Source organism: Diplotaxodon limnothrissa, linkage group LG22, assembly GCF_057381915.1.
Source record: "Diplotaxodon limnothrissa isolate DT_005_m linkage group LG22, D_limnothrissa_male_GT1.1, whole genome shotgun sequence".
In the NCBI taxonomy this organism is placed as follows: domain Eukaryota; kingdom Metazoa; phylum Chordata; class Actinopteri; order Cichliformes; family Cichlidae; genus Diplotaxodon; species Diplotaxodon limnothrissa.
The window spans coordinates 7,083,497-7,110,712 of NC_140616.1; the positions used below are offsets into that span (position 1 = coordinate 7,083,497).

General features: G+C 41.4%; 1 protein-coding gene across 1 annotated transcript in view; it reads left to right on the forward strand.

Annotated features, from left to right (window-relative positions):
* The first annotated feature begins 458 nt into the window (after positions 1 to 458).
* The window catches only part of erf (Ets2 repressor factor), a 45,238-nt gene continuing 18,480 nt past the window's right edge, over positions 459 to 27,216 (forward strand). The window contains exon 1 of the mRNA XM_085345992.1: positions 459 to 1,098. Coding sequence (XP_085202118.1) covers positions 1,077 to 1,098 — 22 coding nt within the window. The 5' untranslated portion in view covers positions 459 to 1,076. The remainder of the gene's footprint in view (positions 1,099 to 27,216) is intronic.

The following is a 27,216-nucleotide window of genomic DNA, read 5'->3' on the forward strand; positions in this document are numbered from 1 at the left end:
CCCATCTATTGCTGTCTCCTTCTGCCCTCGCTCTCTGCCGTTGACCTCCTTCTTTTCTCCTTTCATTAAACAAATTGCTGTATTCTACCAACTGCAGAGGGTCATGTTCGTGTCAGGATATAATTTTTAAGAAAAAATCATTCTCGTAAGTTTATTTCCGTGCTACTTTGATGGGCCATCAGTTGCTATATGGCACGTGAGTAACGTGATCCAGTTTGTGCCACCACATTTAAACAAAAAAAAACGATGGAAACGCCCCTGGCAGGCAGACTTTTTTTTTTTTTTTGCCTCGTCCCACCTTGCAGCTTTTCCTGGAAAAGGTAATCTTCCATAGACATAGACGATCTTCGGCACAAAGTAGGCGTTCAGTTTCTCCCTCCCTCCGTGGGTCAGCGTGGGCGGCCCCGTGTGGCAGGAGCAGAGCGAAACACGACACCCCGCCAAAGGAAGGGGGGGCAGAGAGAGAGCACGAAGTGTCTGAGTGAGTGGAAAAAGTCTGAGGGAAGGAGAAAGAACAGGAGTCGGTACTTTTGTTCGCCTCTGAAGCACCGCTGTTGGACTGTTGCTGAGGATGAGGAGGGTGATGATGATGGTGAGGAGGAGGAATCGACCATGCGACATGGCTGCAACAAACGGGATGAACATTTAGACTCGTCACATTCCGTTGCTCCAGCGCTGAGCAGCACGGCTCCTCCAAACTTTGACCTGCGCCATTCAGACCCTGGCGGCTGGATTTCCCCCCCTCCTGAGACTCGGGGCAACTTTTCCGCACCAAAACCCCCGCAAGTGAACGAAAATACTCCGGCGCAAAAGTTTCTGGGCAGGCGTAGATGTGTCGCGTTATACCGCTAAACTCCATGCGAAGTTTGCGGCTGGTTTTCAAGTTGAAAGCGGAGCCCGTAATCGGCGCAGGCTCCTTCTAACAAGCCGCCTGTGAGAACAACACCGGAGGAAGGAGTGGGGGTGTCGCTGCTAACTTCGCTAGCTAACTTTGCTAAGGGCTAGCCAACAAACACTCAAAAGTTGACGGGGAAAGTGAGCGAAGCGGCTGCGGCTCACCGAAGACGACCACAAAGATGAAAACCCCGGCGGACACGGGTGAGTGAGCACCCAAACACACTTAATAATAGTAATAAAAAACTTTTATCACCCGCTACTGTTCTTCAAATGAAAACAACAGGGCTTAGCCTCGGCGGCTAAGGCTGGTTAGCACGCTAACAAACTCTCCGCTCCAGGGAAAGTGTGACAAAATTATGGCGCTAGAGAGAATCCATCCGAGCCTCTTGTTATTGTTTTTAATAACCCCAGAAAGACTCTCACTCATGACCGTTATGTTTACACGTCTAAGAGGATCGAACCATCCCCAAATGAGCTATTTGAAAACTTAAAACATTTAAGGTAAAATGAAGATGAGAGATTTACAGTAAGAGTTAGCCTAATTTTCCGGATCAGTGGTGAGGAGTCGGGGTCAGCGCCGAGGTTCACCGTAACAAGAGCTCTGCATTTGGTTTATTGTTGATGCCACAATAAGATAACCTTTATTAGTCCCACACGTGGGAAATTTGTTAATGCACCCAGTTTCAAATTTAATGAGTTAGTTTGACTACACGGGTCATTAACACTGCATGCATTGGCACTGATAGCGATGCAGCCACAGTTTTCATGCAGCACCTAGTCTGGAAGAGGTTCCCAACGGTAATTATAAGTTTGTTTATCTGCATTGTTGTGGAGGAAAGACACCACCTCGTTGTGGTTGGTGGGCCACATGCAGCCCAGTTTGATCTCCGGGTCCAGACCAGTAATACCGCATAGTAACCTATATTTTAAAGAAACACCCCTTCAGATTTTTCTCTTTTTATGTGTAAGAAATGGACATCTTGACCTTCACCACAGTCGAGGTTTCAGAGGGAAAAAAGAGAGACCCCTTGCTACACAACTAAAATTAACAGAACATATTTCTGATCAATTTTCTGGGTTATCTATAACAAAGGAAAAACATCACATCACAATGGAAACAGAAAACAAATCGCACGTAGTTCGAATTAAGTAACAATGTCGAGATATATATATGATTCAAACAGTTGGTCTACATTTAGAAATACTTTCTACACACTTTCACTCCTGTGTGGTTAGTGTGGGCATGACCACACAAAGAATAACAGTGAATTTTCACACTCTACAGTGGGCCAAATTGAGCCCTTTTGCTGGGCCACATGTTATGACCCATCTTGCTCCGACAGAGCAGTGCTGAGAAAATAAAGCAACTTTGAATTGAAATGTGTTTGACGCCACTGAAATTGAGATGGGGAATTTCTGTGTAGAGCCATTTAAAATCCAAAGCTTACCGAGCTTTGACCAAACTTTAACGTCAAGGAAGTGATGAAATGCAAACTACTAACCAGGTGTTTTGATTGTTTTAAGCCGAAGCCAGCCCACATTTCTACTTATCACTACATCAAAGCTTGAAGAGGAATGTGGAGTGACTACATAATTGGATTGGGAACTTAACTAAGGGTGCAACTGATAAGGGTGACCAGATCCAGACACCGTAAATGTGGGGCAGAGAGAATGTGTGTGAGGGTGATCTGATAAGTCTAAGTAAAGAAACAACACAAAAAACATTGCTGGTAACAGGTTTGGCATTAAGAAATGTCTCTTCAAATTTCTCATCACAAAACAAAACTGAAATGAATAGGTCAGCCTGCAGATCAGGAAGTTGCTTCCAGTGACCAATCTAGCGTCGTCAGTTAGGATTGGGCCGATATATTGGATTGTTGCATATCTAGACCACGCAACTCTTTCAGCCACACATTTCAGTCTAGTTTTAGTCTTTATTTGTTAGGGATCCTTCACAAAACGTCAATCTCATAAGAGATAAGATCGCTTATACCAGCGAATTCCCCAGGTGCACATGATATTACGTAAACTAAAATATCAATGCTGTGTGGGACATTGTTTTAATGTGTGGGATTGAGAGGACATTATTTTTTTACTTATTTTTAAAGTGGGACACCTGGTCACCCTACATAGGAATGAGGTGATTGTTAGCTGAGATATTTTAACTGTCCTGGTTAGTGCTGCATATTTTTGTGTCATTGTTTAGTTTAATGTGCTCTGTGTTTCCTGCAGGGCACTTTGAAAGTAAACCTGTCTGACCCTCTGACACGTGAGAATTTGATCCGGTGCGGTTAACACCTTTGCTGGGACTTTAAATGGAGTTTAACCCAGAAATCTCAGGCCCTGCTATTTGAAATTCCTTTCATTTTTCTTCGACATGTTTAGTTTCAGCGAGATTATTATGATTTTCCATTCACAGGTTATGATTTTCTTCCATTGTGCATTTAGGTGCTCTTAAACTCAGTTTAGTCAAAAGTGCTTTGTGGTAATCGAGGGCAGGCGTGGATCCAGCTCCCATAATAGATGTTTGAGTGGGGAATGCCTCACCACAACACAACTTCATAATTAGAAATACGACTTTCAGATCTCTTTGTTCCCCCAGATAACTCTTGGATCACAGAGTTATGAATAACGTGAACATTTTTTCCCAGTGGGTGCTCTTTAGCTATATGGATCTGAACATCGTGCTGAAATAAGTTTATGTAATCACAATGAGCAGCCAGTCCACTGCACAAAATGCTCAACAGGTGCAAGAAATGTATTTTTTGGTGCTGAAATTAAAAGTCTTAAACAGTGACCACTTTATTTTTAGAGCAGCATATGTGGCCTATTTCAGATGTCTGAACATTGTAGCCCTCTCTAAAGACTTTAATTATCCAGAGGATCAGATTGCCGAAGCTACATTGCATTTCCTTTTATTTCAAAAGAAGTGGACCAACGACTGTTTGAACCATTCAGCAAAAAGATAGCTACCTTTGTCTGTTTTCTGAATGATTTATTAATTTGGCTCTGCTGATAAGATTGCAAACAGCTTAAAGGAGTTCACACTGGTTGTTGGACTTGTTTTTAAGTTGTTCCTGCTCTTCGGCATTTATGGTCTGATTCATGCTGACTTCCTTTAGTTTCTAGGGATTGGAGTAAAGCTGGGGAATCATGGGTTTAAATGACACTGTCTGTAGCGTTTGCATTGTTATATGATGTAGGTCATTTTAGTCTAAAGGCCTCTTTTTTGTGAGGGAAGAGGGTGTAGTACAATGGGTTTAAGTACCAGAGCACACCTATACAGTTGTTTCCTGTCTGAAGAACCTAGACATACCTGTAAATAAAGTCTGTGAGCTTCAGTTTGTATGCGTTCTCCCCGTTGCTGTGTGTCAGCCTTTAGGGTTATCATGACTTTTATCACAGAAAGCCTGAACTTTGTTGTCTTTTTTTTTTTTTTTTTACTTAAAAATTACATTCTTGGTATTGGAAATAGTTTTTACCTGCATGAAACAAAACAATAAGAACACTTTGTCTACAAAGCACTTGTTATATATAAAAACCAATCTTCAGGACTTTACAGGACTTTAAAAACAGCAGAGCATTTTTTAGCCCATCCTTTTTTCCCTCAAGTCTAGAAACTCTTGTTTCATGTCTGTCATGATGTTTTCCATTGAAGTCATGGAAAAGTGATTTTGATTTTTTTAATCGTTCACTTCTCAGTGCTCTACCTACATTCTTCCTCCCTCGTATTTACGCGTACAGCCCTTTTCCATTAGTACCTACTTTGATCGGCTTGGTCCAACTCTACTAATTTTCCAGTACGATCGAGTACCACCCAACATACGCGGGGTCATTATAGCATGCGTCCAGAAGTCCCATAGCGCCATTTGTATGTGACATGAACAAAACAACAATGGAGGACATTGAGGCAATGGTATACCTTTTGCTTGGTCTAAGGCATTTTGTCAGACTCGGCGACGACAGTGTTGCTTGTTTGTAATCCTTTTCGCTCATTGCTGGGTTTCAGAAATGGCGGTTTTGAATTTCTCTCATGACTAGTCTGTTGACGTCACGTTTTCGGATCACCTCAGATGCGAGTAAGTACTAGTGGAAAAGGATGTTTTAATATTATCTAATAAATCTCCAAGTTCTTGAGAAATTGTCTCAAATTCACTGAGTCATTTAAAGGTGCTGGTAACTTTCAGGGTAGAACGTTTTCTTGATGTGTTAGTTAGCTGGTGTGCTTAATAAGTCAAAGCGCTTTAAATGTCAGTATGACAGCTTTGCCTTTTGAATTTTGCTTTATTGGTTTTCTTGCATGAAATATGATTCACTGATGATTGAATTTTAACCAGATCACTATTATTTCTTCATCTTGAGTGGGGAGTAAGCGGTACAGCATCATTCTAGCACACTTCTGTACCAATGAAGGAGCCCCATGCCAATATTAAAGGCCCCAGATGGGAGCCATGATCTATATATAAATGTATACATGGGCCAACCTCCACTCTCTTCCTATCAGGAAGTCTGAAGTCTGGCCCCACCAGCACCAGCTCCAATTTTCCGCTTGTGTTACTCGTTATATCAACAACACGCCACATTTGAGACGTCACAGCTGTAGACAGCGAGGACCAGCAGGCCAGCACGCTTTGTTGCACACTCTTATGTGTATATGTGTAGTGAAAGGAGCCATACATGAGCAATTAGCTGGTGTTAAGTCTGGTAAGGGCAGGGCTTCTGTTTATGACTGAGTGTATTTGTGTTTGTGTGTGTGTGTTAATGTGTGTGTATATGTGCCCACATGTCTGTCACTCTGCGGCCGTACCTGACATTAATGTGGTCACAACAAAGTGAGTGTTTGACTTTTACCAGCGTGTCCAAATTGCCCTTGAGGAAGACCATTTGGTTGTGGGCAGTTGACTCAGCTCGTTGTAATTACAGGAAGAACGACTTAGACATTTTTTATGCAGATTGAAATAGCTCTAATAACACTGGTTAGACCGGAGCTAATGAACCACAGGCTCATTTTGCTTTTAAAAAAATGATGCCGTTAGTTTCCTTTGGGAAGGACTCTGTCGTGTTACTGTCTCACCATTATACTGAATTATACTGTTGGCACCAGCACAATTACTGGCGGCACAATTGCACTACAAGTTGAGGCTCAGTTGTTTGTCTCGGGGAAAGTTTGAAAAGAGGAGCTGGCTGCTGATGTATAGCGACTTTGAGTCTTAAGACGCCCTGTCTCTGCGGGATTTGTCAGAGGCCGCGCTAGACATTGTATGTCATTTTGACAGACAGGGTCATAAACTTGAATGCTTCTATGGTGAAACGTTTGCAAGAGCATATAGTAAAAAATCCAAATACTTTTTTACCTTTTAAAAAACAACTGAGTCTGTAGCTCTGAGATTCACTCTGTTGACCTGTCAAAGACTCATGTTACTGCTTAACTGTAAGAAATCAGACCATCTATGATGTGTTCTTAGCATTTGAATGATTTAATGTTGTGGTAGAGGCACCATTGGTGCTTTAATTAACTAAATTACAGCCAACTTTCAGACGTCTTTGTCACCGTTTTTAAGAAAGGAAAAAAAATCTCAGTGAATGAGATTTCTGTCACTTAGGCTACGTTCACACTGCAGGTCTTAATGCTCAATTCCGATTTTTTGATCAAATCCGATTTTTTTGTCTGCTCGTTCACACTACAAATAAAATGCGACAGCAAACGCTCTCTAGTGTGAACGCTCAAAGCGGCCCGCATGCGCAAAAGAAGATGTCACACACAACGCGCTCTGTTTAGACCCAGAGCAACAGTATTGTTTGACTGATGGCCCTTAATATAAAGACTTCGGTCTTCACGTTTCCCAATTTTTGCTTTAAGTTATTTTGTTATTTACATAATAATGTAAATAACCTAATAATGATCCTTATTGCCGTTTAAGAGAGGAGCGGTGCTTCAAAGGATAGCTGTAGATTTCTGTCAGAATCTGCAGATTATACAGTACAAATAAAATGTTTACGTTGTCTTCCCAACAGTTTCACTGACATCTACACTGGATGGCCAGGAAGCGTTCGCGATGTCTTCTCGGGCGCTTCTCTGGCGCTGATAATTGGCTTCAGTCTTGTGTCGGTGACGTAAAAGGCGGATTTAATGCGACTTGACCGTTCAAACAGCAGTCGCTTTCTAAAACATCGGATATGTATCGGATTCAGTACCACATACGAAAGTGACCCAGATCGGATTTGAAAATATCGGATTTGCGCCGTTCACACTGTCATAGCATGATCGGATATGGGTCGCATAGGGTCAAAAAATCGGATTTGATGCGCTTTCGCCTGCAGTGTGAACGTAGCCTTACTCCTCGTCCACTGCAGTGTGCTTCAGCTGAAAGAAGTAAGGCACATGGTTTTACGTGGGTGAACCTGTGGAAGGATTTTTAACAGTTGCCTACAGTTGCATTAGTCCTTGGATCACCAAGCGTCTCTCACTTATGGCAGCGTGTGAAGGAAGTGTCAGCTAGCTCTTTGCTTCAGCTCTCTGTCCATCTCCCCTATGTTTCCTGTGCAAGCTTCCCAAGGATCACAAGGCCACAGCAAACTGGGGCCTTTTTGTTTTTTTGCCCCTCTCAGAATAAACACACAGTGACATGGGCTTTACAATCATTTTAATATTAGAGTTCAATTAATTTCACTGTTAAATAATTGCAAGTGATTTCTGCCTGACTTGCTCTTGTGTGACTGATATCGGGCAATAAACTGGATGCCAGTCTCTCCTGTGGATACTAAATAAAAGCAGAATATGTTTTGGAGAGAAATGGCATTACAAAAAAAAAACCCAAAACATAAATACTGGTGTGACAGGATGTACCTTTCTCTCATTTTCCTCCCATTATGTGGTTGCTGTGAGTGATCGGGTCGCCCCTTGAGTCGACCTGATCACATTCCTGATTACTGCTGAGCCAAGCCTGGGCAAGCAGACCCTGGAAAAACCACAGCAGAGTGACGTCAACATTTCTCTGGTGTGCTGTCAAGAGGCAGCTCAGGTCAGCTTTGCTGTGATCATCTCTCGATGTTACGGCGGGCCTCTTTTCCTGGAGGTGTGTATGTACAGTGGCTTTAGTGACCCATACAAAGCGTAGATAATAGACAACAGGTTGCTCGAGCTGGGACATGCTGGCCAAACAAACACAGAACGCTCAAACACAGGAAAACCTGACAGTCTGAGAGATGAGCGTTGACAGACATCCATGCCTGAAATAAATTTTTATTGTCCTATTACCTCAGGTTGTGTTTAACTATGCCATTGCTGTACTTTCTGCTCTTTCTGTCTTTGCTTTAGTGGATTTTTTTCCTCTTGTCTCCATGGTTGCACTGTTTGTTTTCCTGTCCTATATTTTACAAATCAAGCAGCTCATTTAAGCATTTTAAGTTTAAACTGCAAATGCATTCGAGCCTTAAACTTGTCTTTGGACTTATCTTGCCTTAATGATGGTAATGTTACCTGTCACTTATCTGTGGACCTGCTCTTTTTCCTTGATAGTTAAAGTAGAGTTACATTTTTAGCTAGTATCCCTCCAAGTGCACATCTTTGAAGCTTGTCTCTGTATGAGAGCGAGAATTTCTGATACAGCAGAGAGCCTCACAGAAAAAGCATGCCAGGTGTCATCCAGGTCAGGTGTCAGTCCACCCCTGCAGCACTGCTGGTGCAAACTTGGGTCAGAACGTTATGAGATCTCTGTAATTGTGAGAATTTACTTCATCGTAAATGCAGGGTTCGATTAAATTTTGTGCAGTAGCTGCAATCCCAAAACGAAATTCCAGCCCTGAGTGGTGAATAAATTGTGGCTGTATCGATCATTTTTTTGATTACGGATGTATACGTGAGAGAAAACAGACAAAACAACATCAGTCAATATATTGGTCTGCATATTCTTATAGATTTTTTTTTTTTTGTATCTCAGCAACCAGGCTTAAAGTTTTAGGAGGTTTTTAATTGCTTTGCCTAAGGGCTCGGTGATGGTTGTTGTGTAACAGCTTTATCGTCTAAAAGCCTTATCTATTCTCTTGTACTGTGAAGCCATTTAGGAATCAACAATTTGTAATGTTGCGCTATAAAGGTGACTTTTTTTTAAATAAACACTGATAATTTTCATTCTTTTTTAAACTTCATGTGGACCTCCTTTGATTCCTCCTCCTGCAGGTAATGATCTCCCACAGTTCCCATGCGATTTCTAACAGCACCTGTAGTTCAGTGCTCGAACTTGTAAAGTGCAGCTGTGGGCTGTACATGCTGGCAGGAAAGCTATAACAATCAACCAAACACATTTCCTGTGGAGATGAATAAATTATTGTTGCACCTCCGGGGCTGTTCTGTATTATGTTTTATTGAGGCTACTGACGGAGAAGAAATTGTTCTCTTCTCTTCAGTGATACATTTCTTCCTCAATGTGTGCGGTTTTTTGTTTGTTTGTTTTTTTGTTTTGTTTTTTAACCTTTTTAAACTGGTGTGATTTGAAAGACCCTTCTGTTCTGTGATGGAGAGGCTGATGCTACTATCTGACATATATGTTGAAATTTTATTTGGCTGACTTGTTTTTAGCTTGTCAGATGCTGTTGTTATATTAAAAATATCTTGAGGTGACGCCACAGCATGTTCAGTGGTTGCAGGGAATTGTAAAATGGAGCCCTCCACCAATTATTTTTCTTGACAGTTTTAAGCTTCATGTGAAATTGTAACCTTAGAAAAACACTGAAGTGTTGTCCAATTAATATTAATATCAGAATTTCAGTCAGTGATTGCCACAGACTAGCTTTAATTGGTATATTAACTTAACACCCACCAAGTCGCCAGTGACCCATCAAAGGTTTCCAGTTTAGTTGTTATCAACCATGTTTTTTTTCTAATTGCTTTAACAGTATAAAAGATGAATGTTGTCACATCACCCGCTGGTTTTGAACTCTACATTATAAATCCTCAGTGTTCGAATTTTGGCTCCAGATATATATTTTTAAGTCAGAAAGAATAATATGTTGAAGAAAGGGTTGAGTTATGAGCTATCAACTATCCATCCAGACCAAAACTCTTTTGTAGAAGGTTGTAAACATGCTTGAATAGTGAAAAGTTCAACATTTCAAAATGTGGATCTGTGGGGATTGATTCACGTTGGGAGTCGACCTCCAGTAGCCACTGGATGAACTGATGTTTTTTGACTTTTTTTTTTTTTTTTTTTTTTCCCCTTCACTGGGAAAGAGATGATGTCACTGTTGTGGAAATCTTTGATATCGTTTAACTATTCTCAAGATATTGTAGTCCTGCCGTCGGTCAGAGGGACTCTAACTCCACCTAACAGACCATCATGTGGCGGCAGTGCTAGGTCTTCTCTGGAGATCTGCTGCAACCTAGAAAGTCTATCTAACCAGAACCTGGCTCATCTGTTACTACACAAAGCTCATCAAGGCTTCAGAGCAGATGCCTGCTGTTCAATATAGTGGAGTTGAGACCATCCACAAAGTGAGGAACTGACTGAGGAGAAAAAAAAAAGCATGGCTACACCTTTTGCTTTCATGTGTCTCCTGCTTCCACCAAAAACAGTCTCATTCAGTGAGTTATGGAGCTTTCATCACTAACCTGATTTAGACATGGTGCATGCGTCTCCTGATTTATCAGTGCACATTTGTACAGATAGTATCACATGTTGCTCAAAAGAATGCGCTCATCTCTCAGTCAGCCTCAGTAACCGTAAGCATTTATGATCGAGTGAGTTTGTGTTGCCTCCTTGACAGCTGACCCCCAGTGGGGCAGATGAAAAGACGAAGCAGGTCAAGTGGAACCAACGATTCACTTCACCGAGCAGATAAGAAAGAGTTTTGTAGCAGGACAGCTATCGCTGGAGCACCTGACAGGATACAAGCTTTCCGGCTTCACTCATGTTCTCACACACGCCCGTGAATCTCTTTTGCATAAACTTGAAAACATGCATATAATTCTTTTGGCATTTTATATAGTTTGATTTTGTTTCGGTGTGTGGGTCATTATTCCATAATTAGGCTTCTCATATTTAATGTTTAAATTTCCACAGTTCAGTAATTTAATTTTTTTTAATGTTTCTACGTCAGCTATTTTAAACCAATGTGAATCAGCTGTGCCATTGCTAAAATATGTCATTTTAGAAGCTAATCAGTATTTGCAACTAGTTACCAAATGAAAAGCTGATATCTTTTATATATTTATAGCAGTGATATGACTATTTATCTATATAAGTGCAGACAAATCATTTTCCCTTGAAGCTTTTTTGGAGACTGAGAAAGACAGAAGGTGAGGAGGTAGGGATGTGTTTTGTCAGTGGCTGTTTTGGCTGGAGTCATTTCGACTTAAAGAGGTGTGGAGAGTCATGCCGTGTGTTATGGCTATCATCTGTGGTTCGTGGAGAATGAGAGGAATGGGAGGCTTCCCTGGCTGGTTTGGTGTCATTTATGGCCAGAGGGATAGAGGTAGGTCTGCTTTCTGCACACTGCACAAAGGGGACAGACTAGGTGTGGTCCTGTATAGCTCTGTATAATACTGCCAGCATTACCGGTGCCAGTAAAATAGTTACAACCAAGTTGGTGTTGGAGCAAAAATGTCCACCAGATGCCATCTGTTTTTTAGGGAGTCTGTTTTAACAAAGAAGCATGGTTAGAGGTAGCTTGGCAGGTTATGTTCAAGCAATTAGAGTGACCTACAGTGGGTGGCAACATCTATTATTTTACAATAAAGTGGGAGCATTGACATGTATTAAATCCAGCAGTGGCATTCACTGGAAAGGAGCTGTGGTGCCAGCGGAAAGTCTAGAGTAAGGAAAAAAAGAGAAAAGAATCAGTGCTAATTTATAAAGCAGTTGTCAAATGATGTAAAGTAAATGAGACACTTTTTCAGACCACCTTAAGAGCCACCGAGGGAAAAACTCTGCAACAGGTTGCAGTGAGGAAAGAGCTCCATCTGGTTTTGTGGTGTTTGGACTTTGGGTTGATGCAGGCCAGACTTTTCCTGCCCCCTGCCCCTGCTGGTATAGCACCTGATTTTTTTTTTCTCCTTATCCCACACTGCCTGATTTACAGTGTGACCTATACAGCTTCAGTACTAATCTTATTCATATTCTCACAAATATAAACCGTGGTACTTTTCCCAGTGCTAATCCTACAAACCGGGCTTGTTGATATGTTTATTAAAAACACCTCCAAAACTCCCGAGTTCTTGTGTGGTGCTTTGCTGAGGTCATTACAGAGGAGCCAGACATTGATTCAAACAGCTGTGCATGGCTCTAACCTCAGAGGTTTGGCACACCCACAAATCAACTATTCAAGACCTCAAGAAAGGGACACTTCTTACTCACACCGCTCAGCAAATGTGGTCTCTTTAAGTTTCTGACCACCCCTGAATGCATCACTAGTATGTTTACATTCACAGGTTTTTTTGCAGACATTTGAAGAAATTTAGAAAACTGAGCAAAAATGGTAGAATTTGCAAGAAAGACAGCCTTCTACATGCAGCTCTGTTTCTCTGTTTTAAAGTGCATTTTATAGTATTAGCAGCACATTGCACAGTCTTGTGTTAAGAGCTGAGACTCTTTGTCATAGCTGTGTTCAGACCATTAAACTTTTGTGTGTAGACACCCCCGAAGCCCCATTTTAAGCCAAGAAGTACCCTGACCATGCTGAAGGATTATTAGGGATGCTTTGTCTGATGATCTTAAAAATATGTTGTCTTTTCCAGCTTTTTACAACAAGTGTAAAGAAAAATACATAAAAGTAACAGAGTCAGCATCACAAAATTGTTGATTTGAGATGCACGTGCACCTTCTACAAGAGTGCATGTGCATGGCAAAAAGACAGTGTGGCTGTAGTCTTTATAGTAAACACAGAAATCATTACTTGTAAAAGAGTCACTGTGTTCAGATTAATTAAAGCCCAAGCTAAGAAGCATCTGAGCTGGCTCTTGGCTGTGTCTGAAGGACATATTTCTTATGCATGAATGGAACTGTTTCCTCCAGCTGGTCTTTAATGATTTCTTAGCAGCACGTAATGAAAAGGATCGTCTTTACTCACGACAAAGGCAGCAGCGCGTTAGCTGTATGTTGGCTTAGTAGGTATACGAATACTTCTCATCACATTCAGTGTGTTTGTGATAAATACATGCAAAGACAGGCAGCCATCCTTATCCTTATCCCCTACTGTGCATTTTGCAGGTTTTTCTTTTTAATTATTATCATTAAATGTGCAATGAGGTGCCCAACAGTTAGTCCGGGCTTATCCACATTTAAAGTAAACACAGGTTTATGCAGCAATTATCTGCTGTCACGAACCTTGGATTTATTCAGAAACAAGCAGTTATTTTAGATTTCAGTGGCTTTTAGTTGCTTTATTTCTAAGATGTTGTTTACCCCTTTATGTGCAATTTCTATTTATAGTATTTGTCTTTTGTGGTGACAGTCTAGTATAAAACCAATAGTATAAACTAGTATAAAAGCAGCATGGTAAGTTAGGGTTTAAAGACAGTGGCTTTTGATTTTACCAGTTTATTGCAGTCGTTGCAGTGTCGCTGTGTGATGAAACAACGGAAAGGAGAGTGGTGTAACATTTTGGCAGCATAAAGTTAAGGTTGTGTCTGACTCCTTCAGACTCTAGAAATCTTTTGGTGAGTGGAGAAAAAAGTGAGCCCGAAAACAAAAGGGAGCGCGAGCAGAGCACAGTCTTACTTTTCCGATGTGTTTGCTTTAGTTATCGGTCTGTTGGGAATCCTGTGGCTTTCTCTCTCTCGCCTGGCTGTCGCTACTTGTCCTGGGAGTCTGTATGTGGAGCATTGATGTTTGATGTGACACTGTGTGAGCTAAACTAAAACATATGATGTTTGTGTTGCCTAAAGGCTAATAGCCTGAAAACTTTGTTCGTACTGCACATCACACACGCCCACACAGTGGAGATATACACGCACGCTCTGTCTCTCCCCCTCACCTACATTAAGACGATAACAAAAGTTCACCGAACCTCTATAACAAACATACCTACAGTTTTCTCCATCCCTGCCTCAAATGTGCACAATGTCGGGCTAAAAGGCATTGTGCACACATCTCACCCCTGGCCAGATCAAACCACGGAGAGGTCGATGAAGAGGAGAAGATGTAGGATGAATGATCTGAAGAAGGAGGGGCGAGTTTACTGGCTGCATTATACATGTAACAGAAAGTTTGGCTGAGCAGCCTGATGTAACACTAGCATTCATGCTTGAAGCTTGTTTGTATTTTTATCCGGAATCTGCTGGGATCAAGCACAACAGAGGGCACCTTCTTTTAATCACCCTTTAAAGCCGCATTTAATCACGGTTTTCCTTGCTAACAATGAGTCTTTGGGGCTGACTGTGCACAACAGCAGGATCAGAACAACGTGCATGTGCGCAAATGTTTTTTCCTTTTCCTCTGGCTAAACTCCCAATAGTTTCTCTATGCCTCTAAAACCTTATTACTGTTAAAAGGCTTTCAAGCATTAACTTGTCTTTGGTTGTTTTCACACCTAGTTTGTTAATTAAGTTCATTTATTCTGGTCCAAAGCAGTCACTGAGTTTGTGAACTTGTAGCTTTTTCTGTGATTTTGCTTCTTTTTACACAGAACCAATTCCAAGCAAACTCCCAAGTAAACCAAAATACGTCACTACAAACCAAGTGGCACATTCAGCCTCCTTATTGGTCAGATTTGTGTGGGACAGGAGCAACAAAACTAAATAAAGGAAGAACATGCTGAGTGTCAGACTGAGGCTGGATCGCTCTGGACTTTGCTTGGAACTGGACCGAGACCAACTCCTCAAACGGGCTCGGTGCAGTTGTATTAGTCTGCACCTGTGCGATTACCATGTTCACATCTGCACAAGCGAAATGGAGCAGGGGGAAATGAGTTTGATTTAAACAGACTAAACAGAGGTGTGAAAACAGCCTCACGTTGAGGTTGAATACATTTTAAAAGGTTTAGTCATGTCTCTGAGAATTTCCAGCACACAGTGTTGCTGTTTTCCCTTCATACATGTAGATCACACAAAGCCAAGCATTAAAGTTTGAATAAGCCTGTTCAGCCTTTTTAATTTTTAGGGAGAAGGGGCGTGTATTGTGGTATCAGTGAGCTGATTAAACGGCCTTTAGAGAAAGAGGTCATGGGGACACCAGTTATCTGCCCTTATCTCCCAATCTCCAGCCATCTTCTTCAGCTTCTCCTCAGGGGACACTGAGGTGTTCAAAAGTCACGCAAGACACGTAATCTCTTCATCGTGTCCTCGTGCATCTGGATCTCCTGAGTTGTACATGCCTGAAACACCTCACTGAGGAGGCACCCAGAAGGCATCATAGCGAGCTGCATGAACCACCTCGACCGGCTCAGTTTGATGTTAAGGAGTAGCGGCTCTACTCTGAGCCCCTCCCGAATGTCTGAGTTCCTCACCCTGTCTCTGAAGATAAGGGTGTCTGGACTCATTTCCGCCCCTTGTATCCACCATCTCATTCTTTGTCACTTTCCACTGTTTTTGGTCATAAATGAGGGCAGAACTGCAAATCAAGAAAATCAAGTTCTTCAGCTTCACCACAACGGATCAGTGCAACATCTGCATTTATGCACATTAATGGATATTTAAAATTTTATTCATGTCTGTCCATTCTGCACCCCCCAATCAACAAGACCCTGAGATATTTGAAGACGTTCACTTTGGGCAGCAATTTCTTTCCAACCTGAAAAGGGCAATGTTAACATTTTCCAGATGGGAAAAATGGCCCTGGAATTGGTCCTAATTCTCATCCCAGCCACTACACATCAAAAAATCTTAAATATCCTCCGCCACCAAGGTTTTGGTTTAGATTGGGTTCTGTTTATTCTGTACACTAGTGAGCTACCAATAGACTGGTGGAAACCCACAAGAAGAAGGCCTTATGGAAATAGGGCCTTCTTATTGGATGTGATTATTGGCTTGAGAATGACTGTTACTCTTGGCAGTCTAACCCATTATCTGGCAATGATAATGTAGCAGAGTGCCCTGTGTGGGGGAAGTGTTTCAAATTTAGGACAAAGTGCTATGATTTGGGACAAAATTCATATTTTTTGGAATAATTTTCCTAAACTTAACCAAATATTTTGACTTTTTTACCACACGGTTCATTTTGAACTGAAACATTTGTTTACTTGGAAAACTTGTTTTTGTTTGGTTTATTTTCTTTTGTCCCTTTTGATTTATATTTTCATTTCAAGTTTGGTTTTAAATTTAGGGTTTTACCTGCATATATAATTGTTGGCTTCCACCACAGAGGTTTTGGCCTCCCATCAGAGGAAAATCACCAGGACTCCACAAAAATCCACCAAAGGTGGTTTAATTTACTTGAACATCATATACACTATCATTTATCAAATGGCCATAAATAACAGGAAAATGAACAAACTTCTGTTATGTAAGATGACACAGACCAGCCCAGTCGAGCTTACATGTGTGATCACCCTCAAAGGCCCATTGTAAGCCAGTAGAAACTGAAATTTCTTGCAAGAGGTATTTAAGAAGTCTTAAATTGAACTTATCTGTAGACACCCTGATAACAGATTTTATTTAACTTTTTCCTATCAGTAGATTATCTTCAGAGCCATTGTGGTTATTAATGTTAAGTATATAAAAGCATGAGTGATTTCAGACATCGTCTTGGCCTCTGTTCAGTTAACAGGTTTGTGCATTTTGAGCTGCCAAAACTTTAAAGGTGAACACAGGGTTGGACTTGTCCCGTTCTCTGTTTCAAAGGTAGACGTTAAATTTTATTGGTGATAAGAAAGGCTCCATTTGATCGGGCCAGTGCCATCGTTAAGGTCATAAACTTTTATAAAGTTTGTTCTTTTTGAGCTTTATCACCAGCAGCACACAAACTCGGTAACCTAAAGCGCAGTTATTTAAAGATCTTGGCAGTCTAAAAGGTTTGTGTATGTTTCCTCAGACAATATAACCAATGAGCCATAATGAAAAGAATGATCTAAGTGAGAAAGAATGCTGACTCATTAACTATCAAATAACAGTATCATTTTTGCATGTAAAATTTATTAGGTTGAAAGTGCTGTCCTTGTTCTTCTGGTAACTCATGTGACCCATTCAGTGTCCCTGAAGGTTGCTCGAAACCCCCGGGGCCACAGGCAGTGATGAATGAGACGGTTTCTGTTTTATTGAGACGTAAAAGTCCGTTAGTCCCTCAGACAGACACTCAGTCATCCCGCCCACTCACAGCATGCACACTTTATTAGGGGGCCTGGACCCCCCACATGCCATGAAAATGGGTGATATCTGGCTTGCATTAACATACGCACACACAGACACACTCTTCTAATTTTCTCACTAAAGCTCGTGAGCATGGCGTGCTCATTTGGGCTGCCATCTCCCTGCGGTGACGCCGTCGTGCCTCTGTCTTTTAATGTTTTTACACAGGGAGCGAGCCACTCTGTCTAGAGACTGGAAGATCCAACTTTAATGCAAAAGAGGAATTAAGACTGCGGTGACTCTGCCAATGAGGAAAGGCTGACTAACCCTCCCAGACGTCACACATGTAGAAAGTCCCATGCTGGCTGTTTTTTGAGTTTTTTAAGAATTTCACGGACACACTCGTCCAGAGTGGAATTACTGTCACTCTGACTGTACTATGAGCCACAAGTGGTAGATAAAGGATGTGAGCCAATGCTGAAGTCTGGGTCTGGCATCGATGTCAAATGTTCATATTCGGGTTAAGAAGAAAATGGAGAAGAACTTTTTCTGTTCAGCAAACTTCTGTATTTGTGTGGCTGAGGTTCAGGAGCAGTTTGAGGTGAATTGGGTAGATTTTCTCCAGACTGTCAGTGCCTGTGATAATATTATCAGAGTAGCTCAAAGTCTTATTTGCATTTAAAACTTTTTAATCTTCACTGACTGTAGTGGATCATAACGCAAGTCCAGCTGAATTTGATTTATATAGCACCAGATCACAGCAACAATCGTATCATGGCGTTGAGATAAAGCTGCTGCAATCAGACAGTCCAACAAGCAGGACGATCATCTACCTCTCAATTTCTGTAACTACATGGAGGTGCTGTGGCACGCACTTCTGAGTCCTGTTGTTGTTTTACTTTATCACAATTTTAATGATATTTGAGCACAGATATCTCTTTGTGCTTGGATAAATGTTACAGAGATCTGGCGGTAGCTCTCTAGGCACATTTTACACGTGCGGACAAAAAAGTAGTGACACTGAATTGGTGTCCGTGCTGGGTTGATATCAGATAGTGTTTCCTATTGAATTGGATTCTAACCAACATGCCAACTCCAGTCTTGAACAGTGATTAATATACCTGGGTAGCCCACGTAAGTACGCTTTATGTGGGAGATGCCTGTAGATATCCGGACTTGAGGTGTAAAACTGTTGCAGACATGGGCAGCTGGACAGCCAAGCAGTCATTTGTGTTATACTGCTTTGAAGTCTGCTGCATGGAGCATATGCTTAGTTGGTGATGTAATGTAAATTCTCCACGAACAAGTCCATGCGGTCACAAATAACTGAGAAGCATGCGAATGACCGTAATAGAGTAATAGAAGGTTGGTTTGATGTGCAGTTTGGTTTAAATCTCAGTTTTTAATTTATTTGTCCAGTACTGTTTCTTCTGCTCCCGGCTCTCTCTCGGTGTGCATGACACCTGTTGTATAGTAAGTCCAGGACAAGCTTTTCATTTGGGCATGGAAGTTTTTCCTTATCCACATAAGGAGCTTAACCAAGTGTGGCTTAGATCATGTTAAATCTCTTATCGGTAAGAGTGTAGTAAAAATGTATCCCAAGGAGTCGCTATAGAAGCCGACACATGTATAGCTTTGAACTACAGGTGTTAATAATTTTCCAGACATGCACACACATATCTGATTAGCTCTTGGCATCATTATCTACTCCGCAAAGTTTTATGGCTTTAGGGATATTAATATGTTTATTTCAGATGGGAAATCAGAGAGGAGCAGTTTGTTGATTCTTCATTGCTTTCTTTTTGTCGCATCCATAAAATAAACCTTTAGCATTGTTGTAATCAGCAGTGGAGCCTCCTTGTCTGTATGGAAAGATGCTGAAAGGGAAAGGGGGTGGTTGGGGCTGTGGAAGGAGGAGATGGAGTTTGACTGGCAGGGACTACGAGAATGAGTCACTCATCCGGCTCCCTGAATTTGGAGCTGCAGACCTATTCTGGGCTGCGGTGACACGTGTATGTGTGCGGTTGTGTGCATAGATGCATGCACACTAATGTACACACATGGTCGAGTCCAATAGCTAAAGTCACCAGATTTGTGCTGTTAGCCTTGCCGCGCTCTGTGTGCGTGCGCGTTTGTGTGTTGGAGGAAAATGAAAGTAGTCTGGTGACCAAACCACAACACAGAAGCCAAATTTTAAACAGATATTTATCTTCTCTCTCCCTCCACTGCACTAAATTCCCTTCAGTAACACCACCACCAGTCTGCAAGTGACTCCAGCTCCACTGTGGCCTCCATCGATCGCTTCACATATACGTTTTATAAGTGGTTGAGCAGTCAGGTTCATAAGCATTTCAAAAGTAATGTAACTTTGTACTTTCAGTACACCACCATCACACTGGATTTCAAATGAAGTAAAGGTCAAGGGTTTTTCCTGCATTCAATAAATGTTGGCCTTCCCCCAAAGAAAAACTACCGTAATTGTAATAAAACTGTTATTATTTTTTTTAATTGTTTTAAGCATCAGCTTATCATCAGTCACATTTTTGTTAATCAGATGACCTAAAATAACAGGAAAATTCAGACTTCTGTTAAGTAAGTAAGATGACTCAGTGTTGTAAGTATATGTGGAACAGCTGGGAAATAAGACTGGTTTAATTGTGAATTTTAGCTTTAGTAAAATAATATAAATATCTAAAATTAGCAAAATGGGCTATTTATTTATTTATTTAAATAACTCACCTAATTTACATGGATTTGTCCGAATGTAAATACGTACATTTACTTGTAGCGGACATTTCAATGAGATTAATTTAATCTGTTTTGATTACTTAATAGGGATTCACTTTTGTTGCATGTTCAATTTCCGCTTCTTTTGATCGATCCCTCTTTCCCCTCTCCCTGAAATGAAAGCAGACCCTTGTGATCTGGCTTGATGACACTCGTTGAGGCACGTTACGTCTTCTTTTCTGTGGTTTACCAGCAAAGCATTCATGCTAAAGGGCAGGTTATTTGTGCATTTTGCCAGCTGACCGCTCAGTTTGATGTTATTAATCAGCAAAGCAACTTCCTGAATGTGATGCTTGCCAGTTTGTTGGGCTTAAGATCAGCTGACTTTCCTTCTGACAGCACAATGTTTCATTCTCCATTTGTAACTCACTGCTATTCGCAGATATTCAAGATTTCCTTCCAAATTCCACAATAACTACAGGAAGAGATCTTCAGTGAAGCAGTCAGGTAGCCAGGTGCTCATCACAGCCAAATGTTTTACAGTGTTGTCATTTTCTGGAAGGAAGGCATGCTCAGACGAGTTTGGGAGCATGCGTGCATGCATTTATGTGTTTTTCCTCTCTGGGAAAATAGGCCTAAGAGTGATAAGTCTGCAACCTTGGCTCAGGGGCTGCAGATTAGGAGATAGAAGTTTGAGCTCTGAGATCATCACTGATGTGCCTGTTCAGGATTTTGTTTCTCATTATCACTGCAGTAATAATCATTTCCTGTGAAGATTGCCTACTTTGCTGCTTTTAATCTGTTCAGCCTTTTTTTTTATTTCCCACTGGCAATCCTAGTAGTTAATTATTTGTCTTAATGAGATTGAAAGGTGCCAAAGATGCAACTGAGGTACCTCAGGAAGACAGTAGTGACATATTTAAATCGGCTGCAGCTTTAAAGGAGCTCCCCCTCACATTAGAGTGTAATAACTGTCTCTTGACTGCACACGTTTAAACCGACCCAGGGCCAGCTTAATCACAGTTTTGGCTGACTTCGAGATAGTTTGGACCTTCAAGACGGGACAGTTTTCTGTCTGGCTGATTCCCAAATTAATGTGCTTTAGCTGTCTCTGCTCTAGTGAAGATGGTCTAAACATTCAAAAGGGTTTTATTAGCTTTACTAATGTGACAAACCTTCAAACTCCATACTTTCTATTGAGATGAGCATTACTAGTCAACCTTTTCGTCTTCTTTTAATAGTATACTGTCAGGTGAAGGCCGTTTGTACAGCCAACATCAGTCAACAAACACAACTTAGCCTATTATCTCCTTCCAGCTCAGCTTGTAGAACATGATTTCAAACTTTTTGAGTCTTTGGGTCAGCACCCATTTATGATGTTTGGGAATAATAAACAAAAAACACAAACCAGGAGAGGTCATTAAATAAAAACATGCAAAATGACCATCAAATATTTGTGATTAAATATTTACATTTTAAATAGAAACCTGAACTAAATAAAAATAAAGCCTTGGGATTTCAGTTACATGCTTCATTTATTTGACCTTTGTCTGATCTGGCATTTATTTTACATCTTCTCTTCGATGGGAAAAGGGAAGAGTGGCTGCTGGTTAGAAGAATGAAACAGAAATCGCAGAGGAAATGTCAACTAGTTTATTAACAGGAGATCAAAATGAGATAAATGCTATTTTTTTGTGGGAAGGCTGCAAAGTTTTCGCTTTTAAATCAAGTTGTGATATTCCTAAGTTTAGGAATGACATGTCATAAAGCAGATTTGTATTATGCTCATTGTTTAGATTTTTTTGTTTGTTTGTGTAAGCAGCTTTGCTTCCTCTTTGCTTTTTTTTTTTTTTTTTTTTCTCAGTTCCTCCATACAAAACGTATTCACCCGACCTTTTATATCTCATTTCCTTTATTCTCTCTGATTCTCTCTCTCTCTGGAAAGCTTTTTGGTTTCCTTTGGCGTCATACTACTCTTTTTAGTCTCTTTGTTCCTTGGTGGGGAAATGAACATGTAAGGACACATTTCAGGCTCATATCCGTACCCCATTATAAGATTAGATTAAGGGTTTTTTTCCTTCTACTTCTTTGGTAAATGCTCATCCTGTCTGCATCTCCCCAACACTGACCTCTTCTCTTACAATCTCCTCCTTCCTTATCAGTGTGTTCAGTCGTCTGTCTCTTTATTAACGTTATGTAATGGAGGATCATGTGAGAGCGCAGGGTGAAGGTTCACACTGTGCACCTGCGAATACTCGTCCTCCTTTTCCCTTTGATCTCTGCTGGATTTCTTTCTTTTCTTTCACCTTTCTTCCTCTTCCTCACTCTCTTGTCTGCGTTTCCACCTGATTTCTTCCTTCCTCGTCCCATCCGTTTTCCACGACTCCTCCCTGCCTTTAAGCCGCTGGCTCCTCGATTCTGAACTCCATCCTTTATGGGTAATTATGAGATCAGCTCAGTGAGGAGCGGAGTTTTTAAACAGTAGTTTAAGGCTCAGGACTCCTCATTAGAGCAGAGTTAGACTGTCTGTTGTGTTGAAGAGGGATAGTTAACTTGGTGTGTATCGTTAATAGTCAATCACCTTAAACTCAAGTGATTTAAATTCACTATCCTTTTTAATATAGATTCTCTGCATCATTTAAATCCTTTAATTTGGAGATCCTATAGAGTGGCAGTTAAGTGAAGTTTAAACTTTATCTTAATTCTTTTCGCATGTGTTTATTTGCGTTTTCCTCCAAAATATGACTTTCTGCAGATGCCAGTGCCGTTAACGCCCAGCAGAGATTCCCCGTTTCCTGCTCTGTACCCATTTGTTTCCTGCCTTTATGTGTTATCCTGATCCCTGCACTGATTTAAAAATAAATAAATAAAAATCCAGATTTCAGCAGTGAGCCAGCCTCCTCAGAGATTTGAGCCTGGTCAGCTACCTCTGTGGGTCTCTCTCCATGGCCCTGGATCATTACCCTGCAGACAGACACACACCGACCTTTCCAGTAGCTAAATATAGGTCCGCCAAAGAATAGGAGGAAGGGAGGGAAAAATAAACGGGGGGATAGATGGATAGAATTAACAGCATGTTAAAGAAACTTGTTGGAGAGAAAGAGGCAGCCTGTGTTTGGGCTCAGCGGCTGCAGGCCTTTTTGGACAATACCCCAGTGATGGTTATCGGTCATTATGAGTACCGTTCCAACTGGAGTGACGTCAGAGTCCGTAAGAAAAGCAGACCTGCGTGTTAAACCCGCTCACCCTGTGATTATTGCTGCACAGATTGTGTGTTTCTCTTGGATGGGAGCACGCAGGTGGCTTGGGACTGCAGGCTAATAGTAAATGAGTTTTAATGCCCTGTACTTGGCTATATATAGACTCCAGCGAGGCCTGAAATCGTGTGCTTCCCCCCTCTGCCCGACAATCAGAAATTCTTCCTGTCTGGAGCAAAGTTTGCCAGATAGTACAAGGGTTTTTTTTCCCTTTGTCTACTTAAGTTTTCACTGACTTGTGGCCTCCTGCGCCATCAGCCGTGGACTAAACCAGAGCAGCCATAAAACAAGCTGCATAATAGCTCAGACATGTTAACACTTTACTTGCTGCTGAGGAGTATTTCTCTAAGCTCGACGAGTTTCACGTGTTGGCATTATGTTTAAAAAAAGATTCCAAATTTTTTTCTTTTTAAGAGTTTCTCTGGAATATGGCGTGTTTACAGTCCCATAACACTTCTCTAACACTTTGTACACAGCTCTAGTGTGAATAAAAACAGCAAAACTGCCAGCAAAAGCACACACAAGACACATTTTCTGCATATGTTTTTACATGCACACTTAACAATAGAGATCAGTAGTGGAGGATCTTTTACTTGAAGTACAAGGCTTTGCTCTTTGGTCATGACTGGTCGGTTGACTTCAGGTTTTTTTAATTTTGGTATTACGTCTCTGAAGTTATACTATCAGGCGTGGCCAGCCGGATAATAAAGTCTATGGGTGCAGCGGAAGCACAAACTTCTTGGAAGGACTGTACCACTCTGAGCAGACACTGATTACTTGTCATTCCCAGTGGCCACGCCCCAAATTCTACGAAACAATTGGATGAGTTGTAAAAACTAATTCATTGCACAGTTTTTTATGAAGGGGGAAACTAAACAAAGGTTTAGTTTTTGTTAGTTCGTTTTTGTTAATATACATTTTAATGCTGTTAAACTGGGCCTAGCATTAGATTTACTTGCTTTTGGAGCCAGCTTCAAGTGGCCACTAGAAGAACTACAGTCAGCCTAAGAGTCTGCACTAGGCGGCTCTCTAATACTTGCAGTTTGACAGGGTTCTTCCTGCATGCACAATGACATTTTGGTTTTGGCTTTACCAGGACTGTAATAAGTCATTTTAAACAGTTTTAATTGGCTTAAATTGAAAGGAGAAAAAATAACAAAATGCTGAGCAGCTATGGATGTGAAGTCGGCCCTCAAATGGCAATTTTTGAGCCAAAAAACTTTCTTTGTACCGCTATCAGAAGCAATTGTGCTTTTATTACTAGTTACGTGAGGGGGTCTCCTTCATTATTATTTTGAAACCCTAATATTCTTAAACAAGATTAATTAGAAGTGTGTCATAAAGTTTAGGGTGCGCTAGATTCCTAGGGGTGGTCATAGTTTGTATGAGTCAAAGTTTTATTGCTTCTCTAGTCTTTTTGATCTCCACCTCTCTGGCTTTTAGCCTCAGTGTGTGTTTTTACTCGCACTGCGGTAACCACCAGCTGTAACAGATGCACCTCCAACTGGACCCTCATTGGTGCATCTGTTGAAATGCTGCACCATCAGCGGTGCTTGCTGTCTGGCTTTCTGGGTCCGTCTGTGTTGCTTCTGAATCAGTTTAGGAGGCGTGAATGAACAGGTCTTGTGTCTCTTTTGAACTGAGATGTAAACTGTGTACAGTACTTTTAATGCAGATTTATCGTTGTGATGGTAAAAGCGTGCCTCTACAGTGCTTTCAGGACAGGCCAACGTGTGTTTTGTAAACACGGCGTGACAGTGAAGCAGGGCTCTTCTGGCCAAGCGGCTTTAGACAGATCACACCCTCACGCTGCAGCTCTCTGACTCTGCGCTGCAAACTCAAAACTCTTTTGGCAAGTTTCAGTAATCGAATCATATTTTGTCTTGTTTGTCGTGACTCGGCCATTTATTTTTAGAGCTAAAAGCTTTTGTTGCTAGGAGACTGTGTGTCTTAGAGGCTGAGTGAGGGAGGGAGGGAGGGACAGTATGAAAGAGAAAAGAAATGAAGAAAGGAAGCGATGGCTGCGGCGTTGAGGGGGAGAAAGGCGGAATCTGTGAAAGGCGAACGACAAAACGAACGAGCTATGAGTCAGCAGGGACATCTGCAACACATGCAGTGGGCATGGTTGCTATTTCTGTGTTCTTTGTCTGTGTGCTCTGTGCACCCACGCATGAACCCACTTACCTCTCGCCACTAACCTGTGTTGTGTATCTGTGTACTTTGCGAGATATTAGCTCGCCCACTTTGATTCAATCCCCTCCTCCCCGCTGTGCGTTGTATGTGTCACCGGGCATCTGTGCATGTACTACATGTGCACATGTGTGTTTTTCATCGGCGATTGTGTCACAACGCCTAACCTGTCCCCAGTGACAAGAGCCTTATTGTCCGCTGTATGAATCATATGCTTGTACCCCATTAGTAATCTGCCTTCAAATGGCTGTTAGCGACTATCACAGCCAGCTCGTCTGTCTTTTGGCTCTCTCTCCGAGCACCATTGGAGATCAGATAGCAGCATGTTGTTTATTAGTCACCGGGAGCGCGCCTGTTTTTCAGGATATTTTTTACTCTTCCTTACGATTGCTTGAGTTTTTTAGCTGCCAACTTTAAAAAAAAGAAAATACTTATAGTTGTAGCCAGTATATTTGCAGATTTGGAGAGTGAAAGTCACGTCAGAAAACTTGCACTCCTTTAGTTTCTGTCACATGTATAAACAAAGTTGCAGTGTTGGTTACTCGTATTCAACAGGACCAAACTTTCTCAAGCCCCCTTTTTTCTTTTTGTAACTCCAAAATCTGTGTGAGATAAGTGAAGGCAAATAGCTGAATTATATAACTGTTGTACCACCTACCTATTGCTGAAACATTATGTTAAGAGGGGCAGCCAATCAAAAGAAAGGTTGCTAAAACGAAGGTGGTATAGCTAGTATGGCTCACAGTCAATGAACTGAGAGGCTGCAGCGAGGCCCGACTGCAAGTTAAAGATTATTTTGAACCGTGAATCATGCAGAGCTACTCTGACCGTCCATGAACAAAAAAAAAAATGTTGCAATACAAATTTAGATGACTAATGCACTTGGTTAGGTCAGTCAGTTTGAATTCATAAAATGTCTCCATCACTGTGATGTGATGACTCAGGCTTATGGATTGAACCCCTTGATGCAGGAACATTTATGAAATATCACATTCATTTGATGGGAGAGAGATGGGGGGGCGTGATGAGTGATAGCATGTATTACTTTTGGTTTAGTAGACGAAGCAGTGCTGTGAAGTTTTCTTGCAAGATTTGGAGTGTGCTGAACAACAAAATGTTCTTAAATTTGAACATTACTCGACTGGTGTGTCTCCGTTACTTAGCCAGATGTTGATGCACAAGGAGCTTGCACCAGTGTGGCAGCATGCCGGTGTTTGCAGAATTTGAAGTCCTGTGATGATATTATGAATAGTTTTTCATGCTCTAAAGGATCTGCTTCCATGGTTGAGTGGTATGTGTATATGACTTCTTGTTATGTGGCTGCGCTGTGTATTGTAAACATCAGCCAAGTGCCTTTTTGTGGCTTTCTTTCTCTCTGTATGACTGATGTCTCCATAGGTCTTAGTTTACGCACTGTCTTTTGTTGTGGTTAGATGTTGCCAGTTTTGGTCGGTTATGCATTACTGATACGGTCTGCTTCTGCAGCTGATACTTACACCGCCATTTCCCTGACTTATGTATTCATGGTGAGGCCCAGCTCCACTTTGCACACCTGATAGTGGACTTTGGTTTCCAACTGGGTTAGTTTTTCCATGACTCACTTTGACTCCATTTACACCTGCTAATAAAATGTGATCTGTTAGAGAAAACACATGTTAATTTCAAAGTGGATTGTAAACACAAGCACCGCTGTGGTCTGAATTTGAATGTATCGCAGCACTGCGAACAGTATCAGCACAGGCAGTTGTATGTGAAAGCAAATCACACGGTGTGTTGAGGATGTGCTACCTGTTTGTGTGTGTGTGGTTAGGGATGATGTGACCCACTGTAGAGTTTGTCATCCACTCAAGCTTCACAAAACACCTTCACACATGATTTGTTTCTGTCATTTGTTGCACTTTTAACTGGTTCACAGTGAAGGACTCAAAT